This window comes from Pongo pygmaeus, chromosome 1 (genome assembly GCF_028885625.2).
Source record: "Pongo pygmaeus isolate AG05252 chromosome 1, NHGRI_mPonPyg2-v2.0_pri, whole genome shotgun sequence".
Taxonomy (NCBI): Eukaryota; Metazoa; Chordata; class Mammalia; order Primates; family Hominidae; genus Pongo; species Pongo pygmaeus.
Window position 1 is genome coordinate 183,632,504 of NC_072373.2, and position 23,291 is coordinate 183,655,794.

General features: G+C 39.2%; 1 protein-coding gene across 1 annotated transcript in view; it reads left to right on the forward strand.

Moving 5' to 3' along the window:
* The window catches only part of LOC129037166 (cytochrome P450 4Z1-like), a 54,580-nt gene that overhangs the window by 22,988 nt on the left and 8,301 nt on the right, over positions 1–23,291 (forward strand). Inside the window, exons 7-9 of the mRNA XM_054489055.1 lie at positions 1,200–1,303; positions 6,365–6,555; positions 14,759–14,892. Of these exons, the coding sequence (XP_054345030.1) occupies positions 1,200–1,303; positions 6,365–6,555; positions 14,759–14,892 (429 nt within the window). The remainder of the gene's footprint in view (positions 1–1,199; positions 1,304–6,364; positions 6,556–14,758; positions 14,893–23,291) is intronic.

Consider the following 23,291-nt stretch of genomic DNA (forward strand, 5'->3'; position numbering starts at 1 on the left):
CACACAACCTTAGCTTATCCACCTTGTGTCATTCCTCTTTTCACTTCCTAAATCTGTGTAATCTGCCTGGCTCCCCAAAAAATGAGAGACTGTGTCATTTTTGGGCAAGGCCCCTTTTATGGAGGCAATGCACCAAATTGCCTGCTATTATGGCCCATGCTAAAGCATTTACCTTAGAAAAATGGTTCCGGTTAACTTCCAAACTCAGAATCCCCTTACTAAGTACCATTTTAATAGGAAACAGACTAGATATCTTAAAAGAACATAGGAACTGAGTGGCTATTTTCCTGCTGATGGGATAATATCGAGACTAAAATTTGGCTACGGAAGACATTTTACTCTTAACTGCTAAAGGCAGAACTTTTCTGTTCACAGAAGTAGCTTAGAGCCTAGTTTCCAGTAGAAAAGGCACAAAAAGGAAAAGTTGGAAAGCTGCAATGTACTGCAGAGAACCAACAATGTGTGTTATGGAGAGAATTTCTATTTCCACTAGTCATTTATCAGTTCCAGGAGCCTTTTGGCAGAGTCTTCAGGGTTTTCCAGGCATAGAATTTATCATCCGCAAAGAGAGATAGTTTGATTTCTTATTTTCCTATTTGGATGCTTTTTCATTCTTTCTCTTGCCTGATTGCTCTGGCTAGCATTTGCAGTACTACGTTAAATAGGAGTGGTGAGAGTAGGCTTCCTTGTCTTGTTCCAGTTCTCAAGGGGAATATTTTCAGTATTCCTCCACCACTCATTTTGAGCACCAGTCTCTACCATGAGATATGGCATCTCAGCTTTTTCTTTAGCTTTTCTTTAAAACCAAATCCTAGGTTGTAGAAATTAAGCTCAGGGACTGGTAACAGTACCCTACATCACAAAAAAAATTTTACATTTGAATTAAATCTATATACCAAGCACCTCTAAGCATATATGTCAAACACCTCCAACCTTTAAAACAACTCTGCGTGATACATTTCAACATTCTTATTTGAAGGAAGAGAAATTGTGGCTATGGGGTGAAGTACCTGTAGGTCAGGGATGGGACAATTTAAAAAAAAAACAGCTGGTGGTACTGTCCCTTACCAACTCAGAAACATGGTGGAGGGGGGTGCCAGGGGCTACCCATAAAGCACCAGCTTCTCAGAACTACATTTGGCTTTGATTGACTTTCCACTAACCTTGATAATAAAAAAGATCATAATTTTTCCATCTAGAGAAAGTAATCCAGGACCGGAAGGAGTCTCTTAAGGATGAGCTAAAACAAGATACTATTCAGAAAAGACACTGGGATTTTCTGGACATACTTTTGAGTGCCAAAGTAAGTCTTCTATACTTCTGAACACATTCAACTCAATAATTAAATAATAAAGAAATAGGCCGGGCACAGTGACTAGCACCTGTAATCCAGCATTTTGGGAGGCCAAGACGGGCAGATCACTTGAGGTCAGGAGTTTGAGACCAGTCTGGCCAACATAGTGAAACCTGGTCTCTATAAAAAACACAAAAATTAGCTGGGCATGGTGGTGCATGCCTGTAGACCCAGCTACTCAGGAGGCTGAGGTGGGAGAGTCGTTTGAACCCGGGAGGTGGTAGAGCAAGACTCTGTCTCAAAAAATAAATAAGTAAAATTAAAATAACAAATAAATAAATTAGAAAAACTTACTTATATGATAACTGATGCATATTGAACTTCCCTTGTGAAGATTTTCCTGCTTGTCCTCCCAGGGCTTTCCCTCATGCCTCCAGTGTCACACTTTAATTATCTGGACACTTGTCTGTCTTTTTCCAAGCCCACAAGCTGCTGAAACCTTCTTCCTCAACATGTGGTCTATAGACCAGCAGCATTGGTAAAACCTGGGAGCTTGTTAGAAATGCAGAATCTCAGGCCCTACCTCAGACCTAGTGGGTGAGAATTTTTTCAACATATCCTTTGGCGTTTCATTTGCAATTAAAGTTTGAAAAACCCCATCCTAGAAGACTAGGATCATATTTTATTCCTGTTTCCCTAGTGATTAGCACAGTGCTTGGTGACTGGCTCATGAGGTGTCCATGTGATGTTCACGAGAAAAGTGAAGGACTTGGCAATTGACAGTCACTCAATATATGACAACTATTTTTGCACACCAGGCTAGCAATCCTGTAAGGATAAAATTAGATTATATGTGTAAAGATCCTGACATGTGGTGAGAAAAACAATATTTTTATTTTATTTTGTATTTATTATATATTTTAATACATATTTATTCATAATTTTTGCTTATGTGCCAAGCACCTTCAACCTTTATTATAACAACCTGTGGGGTATTTATAAATATCTTTATTTAAGGAAGAGAAATTGTGGCTCAAAAAGTGAAGTCAACTGCTCAAGATGACATACCTAAAACTAGCAAATTCAGGATTTAAGACAATTCTGGTTCAGTCCAAATCCCATGACATTCCCATTGTACCAGATGGCACCATGTGAACATAATTTTCCATCATCATCTCCAAGTGTTCAATAAATATTTGCTGAATTTAATTGTGCTGAATTATTTGAGGGAAGAAAAATAAATAAATACTCTGTGAGGGACCAAAAATAAATAAATACTCTGTGAACTCAACTTTCATTGTGCCGGCTACCTTGATCATGTGAAACACGACTCTTCCTAAACCAGGACTACTAAGAACAGGGCACTGCAAAATGAGGTGGATTTGGAAGTGCAATAGAATTGCCAGGAACTAATGACTTGTAAAAAACACACACACACACACACGTTTAATTTTCTGCTGAGCCTGGTGGCTCATACGTGTAATCCAGTGACTCAGGAGACAGAGGCAGGAGGATCACTTGAGGCCAGGAGTTTGAGACAAGCCTGGGCAACACAGTAAGACCCCATCTCTACGAAAAGTTTAAAAATTATCCAGGTGTTGCAGCAATGCTTGTAGCCCTAGCTACTCTGGAGGATGAGGTGGGAGGATCACTTGAACAGGAATTCAAAGCTAATCACACCACTGCACTCCAGTCTGTGTGACAGAGCATGACATCGACTCTAAAAATAATAGTAATAAAATAACATTTTCTGATTAGAAAAATAGTACTCATTGTTTTTGAGTTAATATCTTTTTTCTTTTTGATTTCCAACTCTTAAGTTCAGGGGTACAAGTGCAGGATGTGCAGGTTTGTTACATAGGTAAACGTGTGCCATAGTGGTTTGCTGCACAGATCATCCCATCATCTAGATATTAAGCCCAGCACTCATTCGCTATTCTTTTTTTTTTAACAGAGCCTCACTCTGTCGCTGAGGCTGAAGTACAGTGGTGCAATCTTGGTTCACTGCAAACTCCGCCTCCTGGGTTCAAGCGATTCTCCTGCCTCAGCCTCCCTAATAGCAGGGACTACAGACATGTGCCACCACACCTGGCTAATTTTTTTTTAATTTTTAATAGAGACAGGGTTTCACCATGTTGGCCAGGCTGGTCTAGAACTCCTGATCTCAAATGATCTGCTCACCTCAAAGTGCTGGGATTACAGGCGTGAGCCACAATGCATGGCCTCATTAGCCATTCTTGATGCTCTCCCTCCTCCCAGGCCCCACCCTCCAACAGGCCCCAGGTGTGTTGTTCCCGCACCACGTGTCCATGTGTTCTCATCATTCAGCTCCCACTTATAAGTGAGAACATGTGGTATTTGGTTTTCTGTTCCTGTGTTAGCCTTCTGAGGATAATGGCTTCTAGCTCCATCTGTGTCCCTGCAAACGACATGATCTCATTCCTTTTTAGGTCTGCATAGTATTCCATGATGTATATGTACCACATTTTCTTTATCCAGTCTATTATTGATGGGCATTTAAGTTGATTCCATGTATTTGCTATTGTGAATAGTGCTGCAGTGAACATACGTGTGCATGTATCTTTATAATAGAATGATTTGTATTCCTTTGGGTATATACCCAGTAATGGGATCATTGGATCAAATGGTATTCCTGCCTCTAGGTCTTTGAGGAATCACCACACTGTCTTCCACAAGAGTTGAACTAATTTACACTCCCATCAGCAGTGTAAAAGTGTTCCTTCTTCTCCACAATTTCCCCAGCATCTGTTGTTTTTTGAATTTTTAATAGCAGCCATTCTGACTGGCATGAGATGGTATCTCATTGTGGTATTGATTTGCATTTCTCTAATGATTACTGATGTTGAGCTTTTTCATGTGTTTGTTGGCCGCATGTATGTCTTCCTTTGAGAAATATTTATCCATGTCCTTTGCCTCCTTTTTAATGGGGTTGTTTTTCTTGTAAATTTAAATTCCTTGTAGATGCTGGATATTAGGACCTTGTCAAATGGATAGATTGCAAAAATTTTCTCCTATTCTGTAGGTTGTCTATTCATGCTGATAATAGTTTATTTTGTTGTGCAGAGAAGCTCTTTAGTTTAATTAGATCCCATTTGTCAATTTTTGCTTTTGTTGCAATTGCTTTTGGCGTCTTTTTTTTTTTATATACTTTAAGTTTTAGGGTACATGTGCACAACGTGCAGGTTAGTTACATATGTATACATGTGCCATGTTGGTGTGCTGCACCCAGTAACTCGTCATTTAACATTAGGTATATCTCCTAATGCTATCCCTGCCCGCTCCCCCCCCCCCCCCCCCCACCCCACAACAGGCCCCAGTGTCCTATGTCCTGAATGGTATTGCCTAGATTTCTGTGTGGAGTTTTCATAGTTTTGGGTTTTACATTTAAGTCTTTAATCCATCTTGAGTTGATTTTTGCACATAATGTAAGGAAGTTTCCATTTTTTCCATATGACTACCCAGTTCTCCCAGCATGGTTTATTAAATAGGGAATCCTTTTTCCATTGCTTGTTATTGTTGACTTGGCTGAAGATCAGATGATTGTAGGTGTGCAGTCTTATTTCTGGGTTCCCTATTCTGTTCCATTGGTCTCTGTGTCTGTTCTTGTACCAGTACCATGCTTTTTTAGTTACTGTAGTCTTGTGGAATAATTTGAAGAGGCCTCCAGCTTTGGTTTGTTTGTTTGTTTGTTTGTTTTCTTAGGATTGTCTTGGCTACTCAGGCTCTTTTTGGGTTCCATATGAGTTGTTTTTTTTTTTTTTTTTGAGTCTGAGAGTCTGAATCTCACTCTGTCACCCAGGCTGGAGTGCAGTGGTGTGCTCCTGGCTCACTGCAACCTCCACCTCCCGGGTTCAAGCGATTCTGATGTCTCAGCCTCCTGAGTAGCTGGGATTACAGATGCCAGCCATCATGCCCGGCTAATTTTTGTATTTTCAGTAGAGATAAGGTATCACCATGTTGGCCATGCTGGTCTTGAACTCCTGACTGCAAGTGATCCTCCCGCCTCGGCCTTTCAAAGTGTTGGGATTACAGGCATGAGCCACTGCACCTAGCCCCATATGAATTTTAAAAGTTTTTTCTAATTCTATGAAGAATCTCAACAGTAGTTTAATGGGAACAGCATTGAATCCATAAATTGCCTTGAGCAATATGGCCATTTTCATGATACTGATTCTTCCTATCCATGAGCATGGAATGCTTTCCCACTTGTTTCTGTCATCCCAGATTTCTCTGAGCAGTGGTTTGTAGCTCTTCTCGAAAAGGTCCTTCACTTCCCTTGTTAGATGTATTCCTAGATATTCTATTCTTTCGTGGCAGTTGTGAATGGGAGTTCATTCATGATTTCGCTCTTGGCTTGCCTGTTGTTGGTGGAAAAATAGTACACATTAATTGTTAAACAAAATTAAATAGACAGTAAAGGAAATTAAAACTGCCTGCAATCCCATTTGGTAATACTACTATTTTCCTTCAATATTTTGTCTATTCAACTTGTATATTTTTAAATTACTATTATTTCACATATACATATGTAATACATTTCTAATGCCACTCTTTTCACCTAATATTAAATCATGAGCTTCCCCCTTATCATTAAGAAGTTATTCAAAGACATAATTTTAGTTACTACATAATGTCCCATTTTATGGATGGTCCATAATTTATTTTACCTTTCCCTATTTTTGGCCACTTATGGTCTTTCCTTCTTTTGACTATGGTATTAAACATTCTTGTACATAAATCTCTTGTACAATTTTTAAACATTTTCTTAGAGTTTATTCCTTTAAGTAGAATTAATAAATCAAAAAATATGAACATCCATAGGACTCTCGATTTATTCTGCCCAGTTGAATTCTGTTGAGTCATTTCTTTTTACGTCACCTGCTGTTCTGTTAAGGTTTGAAAAAAAGTAAAATAGAAAAATATATGCCAAATTAGTCGTATTAATTTTGAATTTTAAAACATTAATATGTTTGTATTATCATTGCTACAATTGAAAAAGATAACAATCCATAGCCAGCTTTGGATAAAGATCATCACTGTATTTTTTAGAGCGAAAACACCAAACACTTCTCTGAAGCAGATCTCCAAGCTGAAGTGAAAACGTTCATGATTGCAGGACATGACACCACAAATACTGCTATCTCCTGGATCCTTTACTGCTTGGCAAAGTACCCTGAGCATCAGCAGAGATGCCGAGATGAAATCAGGGAACTCTCAGGGGATGGGTCTTCTATTACCTGGTAAGATCTGTATTCCTATTTCATCCTGAATTTTCTCCTTATACATTTGATTATTTCTCTCTTCTGGTATCAGTGAGTTATTGTGCATTGAGATAGTCTGTATGCATTTGGAAGGATGCAGGCTAGAGTCCTATGTTATTTAAAGATTATCACTAGTTTTTATATGGAAAAACATTGTGTCAATCAGACAGTATTCAGTAGGCCCTATTTTTAATTTTTATTTATTTATTTATTTATTTTTTGAGACGGAGTCTCGCTCTGTCGCCCAGGCTGGAGTGCAGTGGCATGATCTCGGCTCACTACAAACTCCGCCTCCCGGGTTCATGCCATTCTCCTGCCTCAGCCTCCCGAGTAGCTGGGACTACAGGCGCCCGCCACCATGCCCAGCTAATTTTTTGTATTTTTAGTAGAGACGGGGTTTCACCGTGTTAGCCAGGATGGTCTCGATCTCCTGACCTTGTGATACACCCGCCTCGGCCTCCCAAAGTGCCAGGACTACAGGCGTGAGCCACCGCGCCGGCCAGTATGCTGTATTTTATTACTTTCCTCACTTCAGGCACTGGTATAATTGCGGAAGGAATAGTCTGCCTACCTTTTTTATGTCACAGAAGGCAGGAATATAACAAACCCCTCTTTCTCCAAGATGTAAATGGACTTCTTAGGACTCCAGCTTTTACCACCTTAGATCGCCCAAGTAAGATGTTCAGTCACTTGACATGAAAGAAAATTCACACCCCTCTTCCTTATCACCATCTCTGAACCTTAAACACTGCCACCCCACAATTATGATTAACCTTGAGCTGCTGGGTATTTCATGGTGTTAATAAAACCAAACTGATCATGTCTTAAAAACTTTTAAAGTGGTGAAACATAGAACACATTCAAAAAGTACAGGGAACAAATGTACAGCTTAAAATGTTGTCTAACAAACAGCCATATAGTTGCAACCCTGGTTTAAAAGAAAAATTGCATGTTACGAGCACTGCTAAAAACCTCATGCCTGCCTTCCCATCACAAACCCCTTCTCTTTCTCCAAGATGTAAATGTTTTCCTGACTTTAATAACATTCATTCTTTGTTTTTGTTTATAGTTTTGTTGCCTAAGCATGCAACTTTAAATACTAGAGTTTAGTTTATCTTCTGTTTGAAGTACATATGAATAAAATCATACATTCTTTTTTTGGCTTCTTTTGAACAGGATTCACTCATTTTTTAGAGGAGCTTCTTTTCGGTCATTTTCATTCCTCTATGGAACTTCGTTATGTATAAATCACGAATCCTATATCCATTCTAGTGTTGATGAACATTTAGGCTATTCTCAGGTTTTGTTTTGGTTTTGCTATTACAATAGCTCCTTCTTATCTGTGGTTTCACTTTCCATGATTTCAGTACCCACTGTCAACCATGGTTCAAAAATATTAAATGAAAAATATCATAAACAAACAATTTATAAGTTTTAAATTGATGCCATTCTGAGTAGCATAATGAAATTTCCTGCCATGTCACTCTGCCCCATCCAAGATGTGAAGCATTTCTTTGTCCAGTGTATCCACACTGTATATGCTACCTGCCAGTTGGTCATGGTTGGTGTTGGTTATCAAATCAGTTGTCATGGTATCACAGTGCTTGTGTTCAAGTAACTCTTATTTTACTTAATAATGGCCTCAAAGTACATGAAAACATGGTATATACAAGGTTCAGTACTATGCATGGTTTCAGGCATCCACTGGGGGTTTTGGAACGTATCCCTCACAGATTAAGTGGGGACTACTGTATAAATAATGCTTTTAAGAACAACCATCCAGTTCTGAAATTTTCTTTGTTGGAAGACTTTTTGTTACTGATTCAATCTCACTACTCATATTGGTCTGTTCAGATTTTCTATTTCTTCCCAGTTCAATCTGGGTAGGTTGAATGTTTCCAGGAATTTACCCATTTCTTCTAGGTTTTCTAGTTTGTTAGTGTATAGTTGTTCATAACAGTCTCTAGTGACCTTTTGTATTTCTGTGGTATCAGTTGAAAGTCTTCTTTTTCATTTCTGATTTTATCTGGATCTTCTCTCTTTTTCCCTTTGTTAGTCTAACAGTGGTTTGTTGATTTTACTTATCTCTTCAAAAACCAACTTTCATTTTGTTGATCCTTGCATTGTTCTTTTAGCCTCTACTTCATTTAGTTCTGCTCTGATCTTTATTATTTCTTTCCTTCTACTGATTTGGGGTTTGGTTTGTTCTTGTTTTTCTAGTTCCTAGAGGTGCCTCATTAGATTGCTTATTTGAAATCTTTCTAGGTTTTGGCCGTAGGCATTTATTACTATAATTTCCATCTTAGCACTGCTTTTGCTGTATGTCATAGGTTTTGGTAAGTTGTGTTTCAACTTTCATTTGATTCAAGACTTTTTTTTATTTCCTTTATAATTTCTTTCTTGACCCAATTGCTGTTCAGGAGAATGTTGTTTAATTTCCATGTATTTGTACAGTTTCCAAAGTTCCTCTTATTATTGATTTCTAATTTTAGTCCTTTGTGGTCTGGGAAGACACTTCACATGATTTTAATTTTTAAAAAATGCTTTCAGACTTGTTTAGTGTCCTAACATATAGTCTATCCTGGAAAATATTCCATTTGCTGATAAGAAAAATATGTATTCTGTAGCTTTTGGACAAAATATTCTGTAAATGTCTGGGAGGTCCATTTAGTCCAATGTGCAATTTAAATCCATCTAGACCATCCAAATTTGTCTAGGTGGCCTGTCTAAAGCTGAGAGTTGGGTGCTGAAGTCTCCAACTGTTATTGTATTACAGTGTATCTCTTTAGTTCTAACAATATTTGCTTTATATATCTGGGTCCTCCAATGTTGGATGCATACATGTTTAGATTGTTATAACCTCTTGCTAAACTGATCCCTTTATCATTATATAATGACTTTCTATGTCTTTTTTTTTTTTTACAATTTTTTACTTTTTCTCTGATATAAACATAGCTCCTCCTACTCATTTTTGGTTTCTGTTTGCATGGAATATCTTTTTCCATTCCTTTACTTTCAGTCTATATGTGTCTTTACAGGTGAGATGAGCTTCTTGTAGACAGCATATAGTTGGGTCATGTTTTTTAATCCATTCAGCCAGTATATATCTTTTAAGTGGAAAATTTAATTCAATTACATTCCAAGTTATTACTGATATGTGATGGCATATTGCTGCCATTTTATTAATTGATTTCTGGTTGTTTTGCATATACTTTGTTCTTTTCTTTCATTGTTTATCATTGTGGTTAGGTTGTACTGTGTAGTGGTAACATTTGAGCTTTTTCTCTGTCTTGTTTGTGTGTTAGTTTTACCAGTGATCTTTATATTTTCTAGTATTTTCATTATGGCAATTATCACTCTTTTACTTCTGGCTGTAGGACTCCCTTGAGCATTTTCCGTAGGTTGAGCCCAGTGGTGATGAATTCTCTCAGCTTTTGCTTGTTTCTCCTTCATTTATGAAGGATAACTTTGCTGGGAATAGTATCCTTGACTAACCATTGTTTTGTTTCAGCACTTTGAATGTATCATCCCATTCTCTCCTGGCCTGTAAGGTTTCTGCTGAGAAATCTGCTGTTAGCCTAATGGAGGTTTCTTTATAAGTGACTGGTGACTAGACACTGTTCTTTTGCTGTTTTTAGCATTTTCTCTTCATCTTTGACTTTTGACAGTTTGACTATAATATGCTATAGAGAAGATCTTTTGAATTGTATCTATTTGGGAATTTTTAAGCCTCCAGTATGCGGATGTGTAAATCTCTTGCTAGACTTATGAAGTTGTCATCTATTATTTTATTAAAGGGTTTTCTAACCTTTTTGTTTTCTCTTCACCTTCTGGGACACCAAAAATTTGAATATTTGATTATTTTATGGTGTCTTATATGTCACATAGGCTCTGCTCTTTCTTTTTTATCCTTTTTTATTTAATTTTTCTGAGTTATTTCAAAAGACCCATCATCAAGGTCTGAGTCTGCTTGATCTAGTCTAACTGTTGGAGCTTCCAAATGTATTTTTTATTTCATTCAATGAATTTTTCAGTTTCAGAATCTGTTTGTTTTTGTTTGTTTGCTTGTTTTTTAAGAGACAGAGTCTCACTCTGTTACCCAGGCTGGAGTGTAGTGGCATGATCATGGCTCACTGCAGCCTCAAACTCCTGGGCTCAAGCAATCTTACTGTTTCAGCCTTCCAAGTATCTGGGATTACAGGCATGTGCCGCCATGCCTGGTTAATTTTTTTTTAATAGAGATAGGATCTCACAATGTTGTCCAAGCTGGTCTTGAACTCCTGGCCTCAAACAATCTTCCTGCCTCACCCTCTCAAAGTGCTGAGGTTACAGATGTGAGCCATCATTTTTTTATATCTGTCTCTTTGATGGATTTCTCACTCATATCCTGAATTTCTTGTCTGACTTCTTTGTAGTGTTTTTCAGCATTCTTTTATATCTCACCATGCTTGCTGTATTTATTTATTTATTAGACAGAGTTTTGCTCTTGTTGCCCCTGCTGGAATGCAATGGTGGCAATGGTGTGATCTCTGCTCACTGCATTCTCACTTCCCGGGTTCAAGCGATTCTCCTTCTTCAGACTTTCGAGTAGCTGGGATTACAGCCACATGCCACCACATCCGGCTAATTTTTTTATTTTTAGTAGAGACAGGGTTTCACCATGTTGGCCAGGCTGGTCTCGAACTCCTGACCTCAGGTGATCTGCCTGCCTCTGCCTCCCAAAATGCTGGGATTACAGGCGTGAGGCACCACGCCCAGCCTCACCATGCTTCTTTAGGGTCAATATTTTGAATTATTTTTCCAGAATTTTGTAAATTTACTTTTGATTGGGATCTGTTGCTAGAGAATTACTGTGTTCTTTCCTTGCTTTTCATGTTTCCTCTGTTCTTACATTGGTATTTGTGCATCTTGTGTAACAGTTGCTTCTTCCAATTTTTTGAATTTGCTTTCACAGGGGAGGACTCTTCCTGAAAATGTGTGTGTAGTGTTCATTGGGTAGGATGCTTTGGCTTTGATTCTGGGTGTGTGCAGTAGTGTAATCGCTGTATGATTTCTTCAACTGTAAACAGCATCATTGTTGTCTGTGATTTTCTCGGTGGCTTAGGATGTGCTTAGTGAAAAGTGTCGTGAAGCTTTGCTAGGAACTGGGATACTACATGGGCCAGTCTTCGGGTCCCAGAAGTGGCTGCAGTGGGCTGAGCATGCCTGTTCTTGGGCACCAGGGTGATGTATACTAGCACCAGTGTTAGCTGCTCCAGGCAGGCCAATTCTTTGGTTTCCAGGTGGCTTGCCTGGGTGTTGGAAATAGCAGTGGTGGGCCAGGTGGATGGGTGAGTTCTTGAGCCCCTGGGCATCAGGCATGTGGGACAACCCTCTGGGTCCTAAGCAGTCCACACTGGTATTGGTGGTGGCTGTGATGAGCTGAGTAGGCCAGTCCCTAGGCCCGCAGTTGGCACATGTGGGCAGGTGCCAGCTGTGGTGGTAGCAGCAGATTGAGTGAGCCCAACCTCAGACCCCGAGAGAAGGTCTCAGGTGCCAATGATGGACTGGGCAGGGCAGTCTCTAGGGCCCTAGACAGCATGCTCAGGTACTGGGAGGAGTGGAGCCAGCCTGAGCAGATCTGCCCTCAGACACCACAGTAGTATATGCAAGTGCTGGCTATGGTAGGCAGGGAGAGGGTGGTCCCCAGGCTGCTAGCAGAATGCTCAGATGAGAATGGCAGCAGCTGTGCTATGGCCCTGCTACTGGAGAGGGAGGGGCTGCTTTTATTTGGAGCAGCCATAAGCAAAAGGCTTTTGGGGGCTGGGGTGGGGTGACTCATGCTTTGCTAGCACCTTGGCCCTTGCAGCAGCCTACAGCAGCAACAGTTACAGGCAGTGGAATTTGTCCTCAGGGTGCATGAAAACGTGTGCCCACCCCTCTGCTGGGGGTGATAGGGTCACTGGCAGTGGCTCCCACCTTGGCCCCAGCAGCAGCAGCAGCAGCAGCTGTGGTAGGGAATGTCACTGGGGCTTCAGGGATGTGGAGATGTAGAGGCTGTTGAACCCCAAGGCAAGACACAGTCTGATGGGGGCTGAGCTCTCCAGATGATGCCACACTGCAGCTGCTGAGGACTCAGGAGTTTGTGGGACCCAGTGTGATCTCTCTCTCTGGAGTAATGTCTTCATGCAATCTCTAGGCAGCTCCTTATGTCAGTCTCAGGGCCTGCAAAGGTTAGTGGGCTCTTCCATAGCTAGTATTGTAGGAGTCCGTGGTGGAAACATGGATCACTGGAGGGCTCTCACTTATTTTTTTCCCATATTAAGGAGCTTCTCCAGACTCCCAGTTGATCCCCGCCAAACAGGCTGCCTCACTTCCCTCTCCTTCCTTGCTTTTGGTGCTTTCCATCACTTCTCTGTTGAATTCCAGTGTTCTCCCTTAGATCATCTATTCAAAGTGTAATTATCTACTTGCTATGTTGGTTCCTGTCTGTGGAAGAGGTGAGTACCAGATGCCTCTACTCAGCCATCTTAGAGTCCCCTCCCTATTTTATTTTATTTTTTTACAATTTTTAAATTTTACCTGCTGAAATTTTATCTCCTTGTACTGAGTAAGAAAAACTACTCTAAAATTCTCATGATTCCAATATTAGAAACTCCTGTGGATATTATTTTATTGTGTGTTGTATCTGCTGGATTGTTGTTTTGTTTGTTTTGTTTTGTTTTGTTTTTCAAGTCATCCAGGCTCATTTTTTACCTGGAAACTTTTTACTTTGTACCAGACAAGTTTTTTACCAAATTCCTTGTAAACTAAGGCTGATGTAAGCTTCTTCCAGAGAGGATTTACATTTCTTTATGCCAGGTGTCTGTAATCATGCAATTCAGAATCCTCTTAATTCAAATATTTGGACTATTAAAAGCTGTGCCATTGATACGGTGACTTTTCGTACCTCCAGTTTACTCTTTTAACTAGAATGCCAACTTTGAACTCCCAACTCAAAGCAGCTAGATTCTTCAGGCACCTTCCCCCAGAGGGCCTGCAATCTGATCTTTGTCCACATAGCCACAGGAGGCTACCCAAAACACTTCTCTCAGCTCACTCTTCTGCAATCAGCAAGCCCAGAGCAGAAAAGCATTTCTAAATCTCAGGATCAAATCCATGAATCTTCAATCTTCATTCTCTCCTGAACCAACATCTCTATATTATATTACTAGCTTTCTGATGTGTTCAAGTACACTATGTGTGTTTTTGTGTGTGTGTGGTCCAAATTTTCTGGTTGTCATAGCAGGACATATGAACTGAATTACTTAGTCCACCATCACTAGAAACAAAACTTGTTACCTTTTTGTTCAATTTGGATAGTTGTGTCTTTTTTCTTTTTTCTCTAACATTCTCAGCCAAAAATTACCAATTTTATTCATCTTTTCAATGAACCAATGTCTAGCATTGCTGACCTTGTTGACTTTTTGCTTTTGCCTATCTCATTGATTCCTACTCTTCCCTTAACTATTTTTTCCTCTACTTCTTTGCATTTATTTTGCCTTTCCTATATCTGTTTCCAGGTGCATTCCTTTGCAGGCCCAGCCCAGAGCTGAAGGTGGCTTCCCACAGTCCCCACATGTGTTGAGCCCTTGATTCTGACTCATGTCTCCTTGCTCACTGCTCCACTTCTGGTTCGCAACAGAAGCATCAGCCATTATCTGCCCACTTCTGTGATCTCCAATCCTCCAATCCTCTTTATGGTCTCCTCACAAATGAGTTATCTCATTGATGCTTTTAAGAATATTTTTTAAAGTTCCCTGAGTTTTTTCAGCTCTCTTAGTGAAGAAGGTAGTCTGTATTCCTACTACAGTACTATCAGAAATACTTATATTTTCATAAAAGAAGCACTCGATATAAATACAGCCCGCATCTCTATCCAAATTTTAACGGATGTGTGATATTGGTCACAGGAGCCCTGGAATAGGTGTGTCTCAGGATAAGAGCCATATATCTTGGGTGAAAAAAAACCTTACAGTTACATGTGAAAAGTGGTTCATGTTAAAATTTAGCTTTTCCTCAGACATACTTGATACATCTGAAGTCATCCTTTGGGTAAAGAACAAAATCATTCTCAGTTACAAAAATGGAGAAAAGCTGGGCTTTCAGTGCAATGCCAAAGTGACTACTCCTCCTTTTCCTTTCCTCCTGTGCTTCTACCCAGGGAACACCTGAGCCAGATGCCGTACACCACAATGTGCATCAAGGAATGCCTCTGCCTCTACACACCAGCAGTAAACGTATCTCGGTTACTCGGCAAACCCATTACCTTTCCAGATGGACGCTCCTTACCTGCAGGTCTTAAAACATCTTTTTTTTTTTTTAAACAATGCAGCTATGTTTGGATTGAAATGTCTTAACACACTCATGTATTTAACAGTTATTTATCCTTAGACTCTGGAACCTAGTGCTATTCTTATTTCCCAGAGAGGGAGAAAGAGGAGAGAGCTTTCAGGACTATCCAAACAGGCACAGGATTATCAAGGTGCAAAGGTACAGAATCCTGCCATATGGACTGAGGAGTGGGTGAGGAGGCCTTCATGAAGCATCATGGCTTTAATGCTGAACCTTAAAGGACTAGATTTATATCAGCAAAGATGAGAGAGGCAGCATTGTGGGCAGAGAGAAGAGCAGACACAAAGCAGCAGGCAGCCTGCCTTCTCCCCTCCCTCACGCACACCAGCAGGGCATGTCACTGGAGCAATTGCTGTAATCCACCAGACTCCAGGATTCACAGAGGGAAGTTGTGGGACTATACCTGGAGCCATGATGTAGTCAGATCATAGAGTTTTCTGAAGGCCAACCTTTGTGTTCAGCCTTTCTCAATCAAGCAGCAGATTTAAGACATCTAAGCTGGGTAGCATGATTATAGTTATTTTTTAGAAAGATTAATACATTGGTGGGATGCAAGATGGATTGAAAGATGACATTAGAGATATAAAGGAATGAGCCAGAATTTATCTTTGACCTATGTTGAGGTGTGTTTCTACAACTTCCTCCAATTTAACCATCTTTCAAATACTGGATTTGATTGGGCATTTGTAGTAGTCTAATTAAATGTAGCAATATTTAAGTGCTACTGTGCTACCATAGTTGCCCAATAGCAATTAAATATGTTTCCTACAAAATCAACTTTACTATTGTAACAACAAAAGGAAAAAATTATTTAGCACTTACTAGGAGCTGAGCATTGTTCTATATGTTCTGCATGTGTTAACTCATTTTATCCACCCATCCCGCTGCCCCCCAGTTCTGCTGTGGAAATACTAGTGTTATGCACATTTTAGCAAACAGGGACAAAAAGGTAAAACTTCATCTCTGGTAAATGGTAGAACTAGGACTTGAACCCAAGAAGTGGGACTCTAGAGTCTGCGCTCATAACTACTACACTACAGCAACAACTTAAGCTTTCTCTGGGATCTCTCCAGAGAAAGATCTTTGCTATTACGGGGATCTTTGCAATCATCTAGTATCTAAAGAAGTTTCCTCTTTTTAATTCAGTGTTATTTTTCACATAGTATTTATTGTAATATTTATTACCTACATAATATTGCATCTATGCACATAATGTTCCACCCACCTAGTTGTTCAAACAAGACAGCTCAGAGTCAACTTTTACTACTTTTTCCTTAACCTTGCATTTCAATAATACCTAAATCCTGTCCATAATCTCTGGTTTTTTTCAACATCAATAAATGATGATTTATTGCTGCCTTCCAACACAAGAAAATTATTTTCTCTATTTCTATTCTAGATCACCTAAGCCCTGTAATCCACAGAGTCTTAAAATCCCCCAACCCATTCAAAAGCTACATGTTGAAAATGTGAGAATCAGCATGCCTTTTAATTTTTCCCATTTCAGGTCCTTTCTGTTTCATGTTCCTTTCATTTTCCTGATCTTACGGCTTTTGCAGCTGGCGCGGGTAACTTTCTGTGCTTCAGACAATTCTGTTGAGATCCCGATGGATGTTGGTGGAAGAGCTGGCTCCACCTGGCTGACTTAGTTTTAGGCTACTTATACGTCCTCTCTGATCTCCTGCAGTCTCTGCCCTTTCCGCCAAGTGCCTTCAGGGGCTGCACCTTAATCTCCCTCAAGCCACAATGAGGGGACAGGAAGTGCACAAGCAGAGTTGCCTTCACCTCACTTTACATTCCTTTCCGCCACACCTTCTTGCCCTCCAGAGCTTTCAGGCCTTCACTGGACCTCACGTGCTCATCTGTCTCATTTCCTGTTACCCTGCTTTCCTTCCTGCCCCCTGTCATACACACAGGCACTCCACAACTTCACTTTCTTCACCCCAGGCTTGGATGCCTGGATGCATCACTACAACTTCCCCTTTAGCAATGTCGTCAACTTCCTTGAATATTTTCCCTTTCTCTACTGTCACTCATCAGTAATTCAACCAGCATTAAATTCTTCTATACACATTCTCTGCCCTGCTAATGGGCCCTTGAATGCAGCTATAGCACAACAAAGCATGTGCAAATGGATGCCTCATATCCGCCAGACCCACCTCTTCCCCTGTATTACCCAGAAATCCTGTTTATTTCTAAAAAGAAACATGTTTATGATGCCTGCTTTCTCTCCCACACCTCACAGTATCACTTACACATTGTCATCACTCTCTACCTGTGCCTGTGCCATGGCCCCATTCACTCTTGGCAAAAGACCTACTACATTATGTGTGCCCTTCTCTTCATTTGTTGGCCCAACAATTGCCTATTAAACATCTGCTCTAGGCATTTTGCTTTGTTCTGAGCATACTATGATGTGCAAAATGTCCAAAAGAAAGCATGTCACCTACCTCCTTCCCCTAAACCTGTTCCTCCTCCTGGATTGCTATATTAATGAATGGCACCACTGTCTGTGAGTAATTTTAAGTGAGAAAGCTAGAAGTCATCCTCACACCTCCACCATCTTCCTTACCCAGACAGTATCCAAGTCCTAGAATATCAGCTATTTCCTTCTCAACAACCTTGCTTCCATGGTCTCAGTTACTGCCTTTGTCAATCTTCATCTGCCAGAGTCCCCTAATTTTTATATTTCCGTACTTAGCTATCTACAAACCAGTCTACTTATAAAAGATAAATCATAAGTCTAGGTAAATTCTAAGTTCCAACTCAAGAAAGCCACTTGGGTGATTCTGTTGCCACTTGTCCCTCCTAAGATCCTACTTATACACATATACTGAAATGCAAAAAGAAATAATCCCATAAAAGTAAAAAGAATGGAAGGAAGGTATTTAACAAAAAAAGAGAGAGAGATTTTAATGAATTTATGAAATTTAAAAAGAAGGTAGGATTCAGCTGCCAAATTAAACAAGAAGAGAAATTCCCAGTTTTAAAAGGCAATGAGGGGGTGGCTGCAGAAAGACTTGCAGAGAGTAGAGGGTGGCTCTACTTTTTAATCCCATAGAAAAAGGTTTAGAAATTGTGGTCTTAAGAAGCTCAGTAAGGCTGAGCTACTTTAGGAAAAGTGTATATTAATCACCTAAAAGAAACAGTCAATCCTAAAAATTATATCTTATCTTTTAAAAGTTAACTTTTAATTTAAAGCCTAGGGTACAATTAAAGACTCTTTATTCTGGCAGAGAAAAGGGGATGTCCACTCTGCTAACAGATTGTGACCCAAATGATACACAGATTCCTGGGAGAGCAGTCATTTCTTTCTGGACAATGCAGATCCCTTTTCACTAATCTTAAGAGATATTTTGAGCCTTGCTCAGAATTACCTAGATTTGTGGAACAAAGAAATTGGAGTTAGGAAGACAGATTTAGGGAGAGGAAGAAGATAAAATCAGATCAGTTGGAGGCAGTCATTAATCTGCCTTTTGTAAGTTTTTTTCCAAGGAATCTTCCCTGACATTGAGTGAGAGTCATTGAGGTGTTTTCAGATTTTCTACATGGCAAAAAGAAAAAAGATGGCAAACCATCAAAAGTTATGAATTTTATTTTCTTTTTGCCATAAGGCTCCATGGAGATTTAAGACCTCAATAAAATAGGATGTTTTCCAAATTATGTCTTTTTCTAATGTATTCTTGGTTTAAATATGTAATTTTGTTAGATAATGTGAATGCTTTTTTATTATAATGAATATACTCATAAGGTATCAGTGTGATTCTCTGGATTAATAAAACCCATGCCAAAAAAAACAAAAACAAAAACAAAATAGATTCCCTCAATAGCCAATAATAGACCTATCAGTGGCCTAGTATGTGCCATGAATCTGATGGTCCAGTAAGCCTCAGTGGAGAGGGACATGACCCAAAAAAATGAGTGTTCTATGAAATCCCCTAAATAATTCACAATCACTAAATAGAACAAAACACAATGGGTTTTGTGCCACTCATGGGAGAGATCCATGGCAATCAACTAGACACTCTGGCTGTAAGCCAGAGTAAGCAGAAACTCCTGAGAAAGACAATAACAGTCTTAGGAAGTCAAAAATATCTCATCTGAGGACACTGGCACGTGCCTGTAATCCCAGCTACTCAGGAGGCTGAGGCAGGAGGATCACTTTAGCCCAGGAGTTTGAGGCTACAGCAAACTATAATCACACCACTTCCCTCCAGCCTGGGCAACATAGCGAGACCTTATCTCAAAAAAATTTTTTTCATTGACCATGATTTCAGATTCACCCAAAGGACCTAATAATTGATGAGCCTGTGAACCATACTTCTTAGGTATTAGCTACTACTGAACTTCAATGGGCAGCCTGTTCTGATGATCTTGGCGAGACTTCCAGGAACCGTTCAAGAGAGGACAAGGCTTCTGGAACCAAAAACTGAAAAACAAAAGAATGTGTACTGCCAGGATATAAACCCAATCCAACCATAGAGGTTAGACCCTATGATTTGAGGCTTGGGAGAGTTAAATAACATTGGGTTTTTGAAGCTCTAAACTTCAAAATCTCTGACCCATGTTAAGAAAGCAAATTTCTTGAATGTCCTTGATTAGCTAGCAATATGTGGATTAATCACTTAGGAAGAATTTGTTAACGGTGACCTGGCTATTTGTTTTTTGAAAGTGATCTTTGCTGTGTGGACGCAACACTGTTATGGTGTCCCAGTTGCCATTCTAACCCAAATTAGGTCTTACCTCAGTCAGTAAGCTAGCTGGTCATAACAGGATTGGTGAACTTCAAAATTAGTCTTCATAATGTTAAAAGCCACAGTTCATCATGAACATAAGACAGCTATGAATACCTATATATCAAGTTACACATCTGCCATTTTTTTTTTTTTTTTTTTTTTTTAGATGGAGTCTCACTCTGTCACCCAGGCTGGAGTGCAATGGTGCAATCTCTGCTCCCTGCAAACTCCACCTCCCAGGTTCAAGTGATTCTCCTGTCTCTACCTCCTGAGTAGCTGGGACTACAGGTGCGTGCCATCATGCCTGGCTAGTTTTTTGTATTTTTAGTAGAGACAGGGTTTCACCATGTTAGCCACGATGGTCTTGATCTCCTGACCTCGTGATCCATCTGCCTTGGCCTTTCATAGTGCTGGGATTACAGGCATGCCACCACACCTGGCCCTGCAATTTTTTTAAAGCAAACTATAGGAAATGAACAGGAAAACAGACAGAGGCACCCTACTAATAGATTTTAACTGCCTTTCAAAGACCTACACAAATCAAACAAAAAAAGTACACAGACTATCTAAACAATATAATTAATAAGATAGACTTTATGAGTACAATATTAAACTTTTTCCCCACTAATAGAGAATTTTCCTTTTAAGTACACCAGCAACATTCCTTCAAGTTGACTGTATACTAGACCACAATTTAAAAAATTACTAAAAGAGAAACATTACAAAATAGCATTCTTTAAATTAAGACAATAAAAATGGAAATTAGCAACAAAAATTTTTCAAAAAGTTTCATTCATCTGGAGTTTTTTTTTTTTTTTTAATCCATTAAAAACTCTTGGGCTAAAGCAAAATTACAAAATAAAATCGTGACCCTGAAAACTCTACATATGAGAATTAATGGTCTGCCACTAAAGCAGCATTCAGAAGAGAAGTTATAATATTAAATGCTAAATATTTTTATTAATAAAAGAATTAAATTAAACATTGATGTCAAAAACAACTGGAAATAAATCAGTTGGGAAAAGAATAAGAGAGTAAACTAAAAGGAAACAGGTGAATTAACAAAGGCAAAAGCAAAAGGTAATGGTATGGAAGGCAGAACGGTTGCATAACTAGTCAAAAAATACAATAGCCAGTGAGGGAGGGGCTGGTCAACAAAGAGACACACCACTAACTAATATTACACAAGTGTATGCACAGAGATTTGAAAAACCAGAAAAAAAAACTAGATAATTTTATAATACATAATTTACTAAAACTGATACTGGTAGAGATAAATAGTCTAAGCATGCCAATTTTCACAGGACTAGAGAAAAATTGTAGAGCCCCTGAAAAGGAACCAGGTCTATGCAGTTTTTCAGAAACTTTTTCAAACCTTTAAAGACCGTATAATCCCAGAAATAAGTTGTCCAGAGCATAGAAAAATAAAAACTTAGAAAGTTATTTAAAGAAGTATCACATTGATAACAAACCTACTAAAAATTGCACAAAAGTATCTTTAGATAAAAATCACTAATGTAAATACATATAAAAATTTTAAATATTAGTAAACATAATCCAATAGCTCATCAAAATAAATATATTGGCTGGGCAGGTGACTCATGCCTGTAATCCAAACACTTGGTGAGGCCGAGGTGGGAGGATCGCTTGAGTCTGGGCAACACAACAAGACCCCATCTCCACAAAAAGATAAAGTAAAATAGTATATCATGGCCAAGTAAGTAGGTCATATTCCAAAACTGCAAAGATTGTTCAATATTAGGAATCCATTAATATAAATTATTATATTTGTAGATTTCAGGAGAAACCCATATCATCTCCACCCTGATCAATGGATATTCCATAACATGATAAAATATTACTTCAGTGCCATATTGGCACTATATCCCATATGGTTCTATGGCTCCAAAGTATAATAAAATCTCCCAAGAAGCTGACTAGAAAAGGCAAAACAAAAACAAAACCTAAAATATAGTACTCTCACTCTCTGCTTAAATTTCTCGGTGATCCATATTGGTTTAAAACTAAAATCCTTAGCATGACCTCTTTGCCATTTTAGGGTACAAGCCCAGCCAACCTCCCCAGGCTCAACTATGGACCCTTTGCTCCCTGAATCCTGTTATACAACCACCCAGTCACCCAAATTTGTCATGCTTTCTCAAGTATTAAAGCTTGGCTTCATGCTTTTTTTATCTGCCTCATATTCCTTTCTGAATCTTCTTTTCCTTTTTTTTTTTTTTTTTTTGCTTTTTTTTTTATTATACTTTTAAGTTCTAGAGTACATGTGCAAAACGTGCAGGTGTGTTACATATGTATACATGCGCCATGTTGGTGTGCTGCACACATTAACTCATCATTTAACATTAGGTATATCTCCTAATGCTATCCCTCCCTGCTGCTCCCACCCCACAACAGGCCCCAGGGTGTGATGTTCCTCGTCCTGTGTCCAAGTGGTCTCATTGTTCAATTCCCACCTAAGAGTGAGAACATGTGGTGTTTGGTTTTCTGTCCTTGTGATAGTTTGCTCAGAATGATGGTTTCCAGCTTCATTCATGTCCCTACAAAGTACATCAACTCATCCTTTTTTATGGCTGCATAGTATTCCATGGTGTATATGTGCCACATTTTCTTAATCCAATCTATCATTGTAGGACATTGGGCTTGGTTCCAAGTCTTTGCTATTGTGAATAGTGCCACAATAAACATGCATGTGCATGTGTCTTATAGCAGCATGATTTATAATCCTTTGGGTATATACCCAGTAAGGAGATGGATGGGTCAAATGGTATTTCCAGTTCTGATCCCTGAGGAATTGCCACACTGTCTTCCACAATGGTTGAACTAGTTTATAGTCCCACCAACTGTGTAAAAGTGTTCCTATTTCTCCACATCCTCTCCAGCACCTGTTGTTTCCTGACTTTCTAATGATCGCCATTCTAACTGGTGTGAGATGGTATCTCATTGTGGTTTTGATTTGCATTTCTCCGATGGCCAGTGATGATGAGCATTTTTTCATGTGTCTTTTGGCTGCATAAATGTCTTCTTTTGAGAAGTGTCTGTTCATATCCTTCACCCACTTTTTGATGGGGATGTTTGATTTTTTCTTATAAATTTGTTTAAGTTCTTTGTAGATTCTGGACACTAGCCCTTTGTCAGATGAATAGATTGTAAAAATTTTCTCCCATTCTGTAGGCTGCCTGTTCACTCTGATGGTAGTTTCTTTTGCTGTGCAGAAGCTCTTTAGTTTAATTAGATCCCATTTGTCAATTCTGGCTTTTGTTGCCATTGCTTTTGGTGTTTTAGACATGAAGTCCTTGCCCATGCCTATGTCTTGAATGGTATTGCCTAGGTTTTCTTCTAGGATTTTAATGGTTTTAGGTCTAACATATGAGTCTTTAATCCATCTTGAAATAATTTTTGTATAAGGTATAAGGAAGGGATCCAGTTTCAGCTTTCTACATGTGGCTAGCCAGTTTTCCCAGCACCATTTATTAAATAGGGAATGCTTTCCCATTTCTTATTTTTATCAGGTTTGTCAAAGATCAGATGGTTGTAGATGTATGGTATTATTTCTGAGGGCTCTGTTCTGTTCCATTGGTCTATATC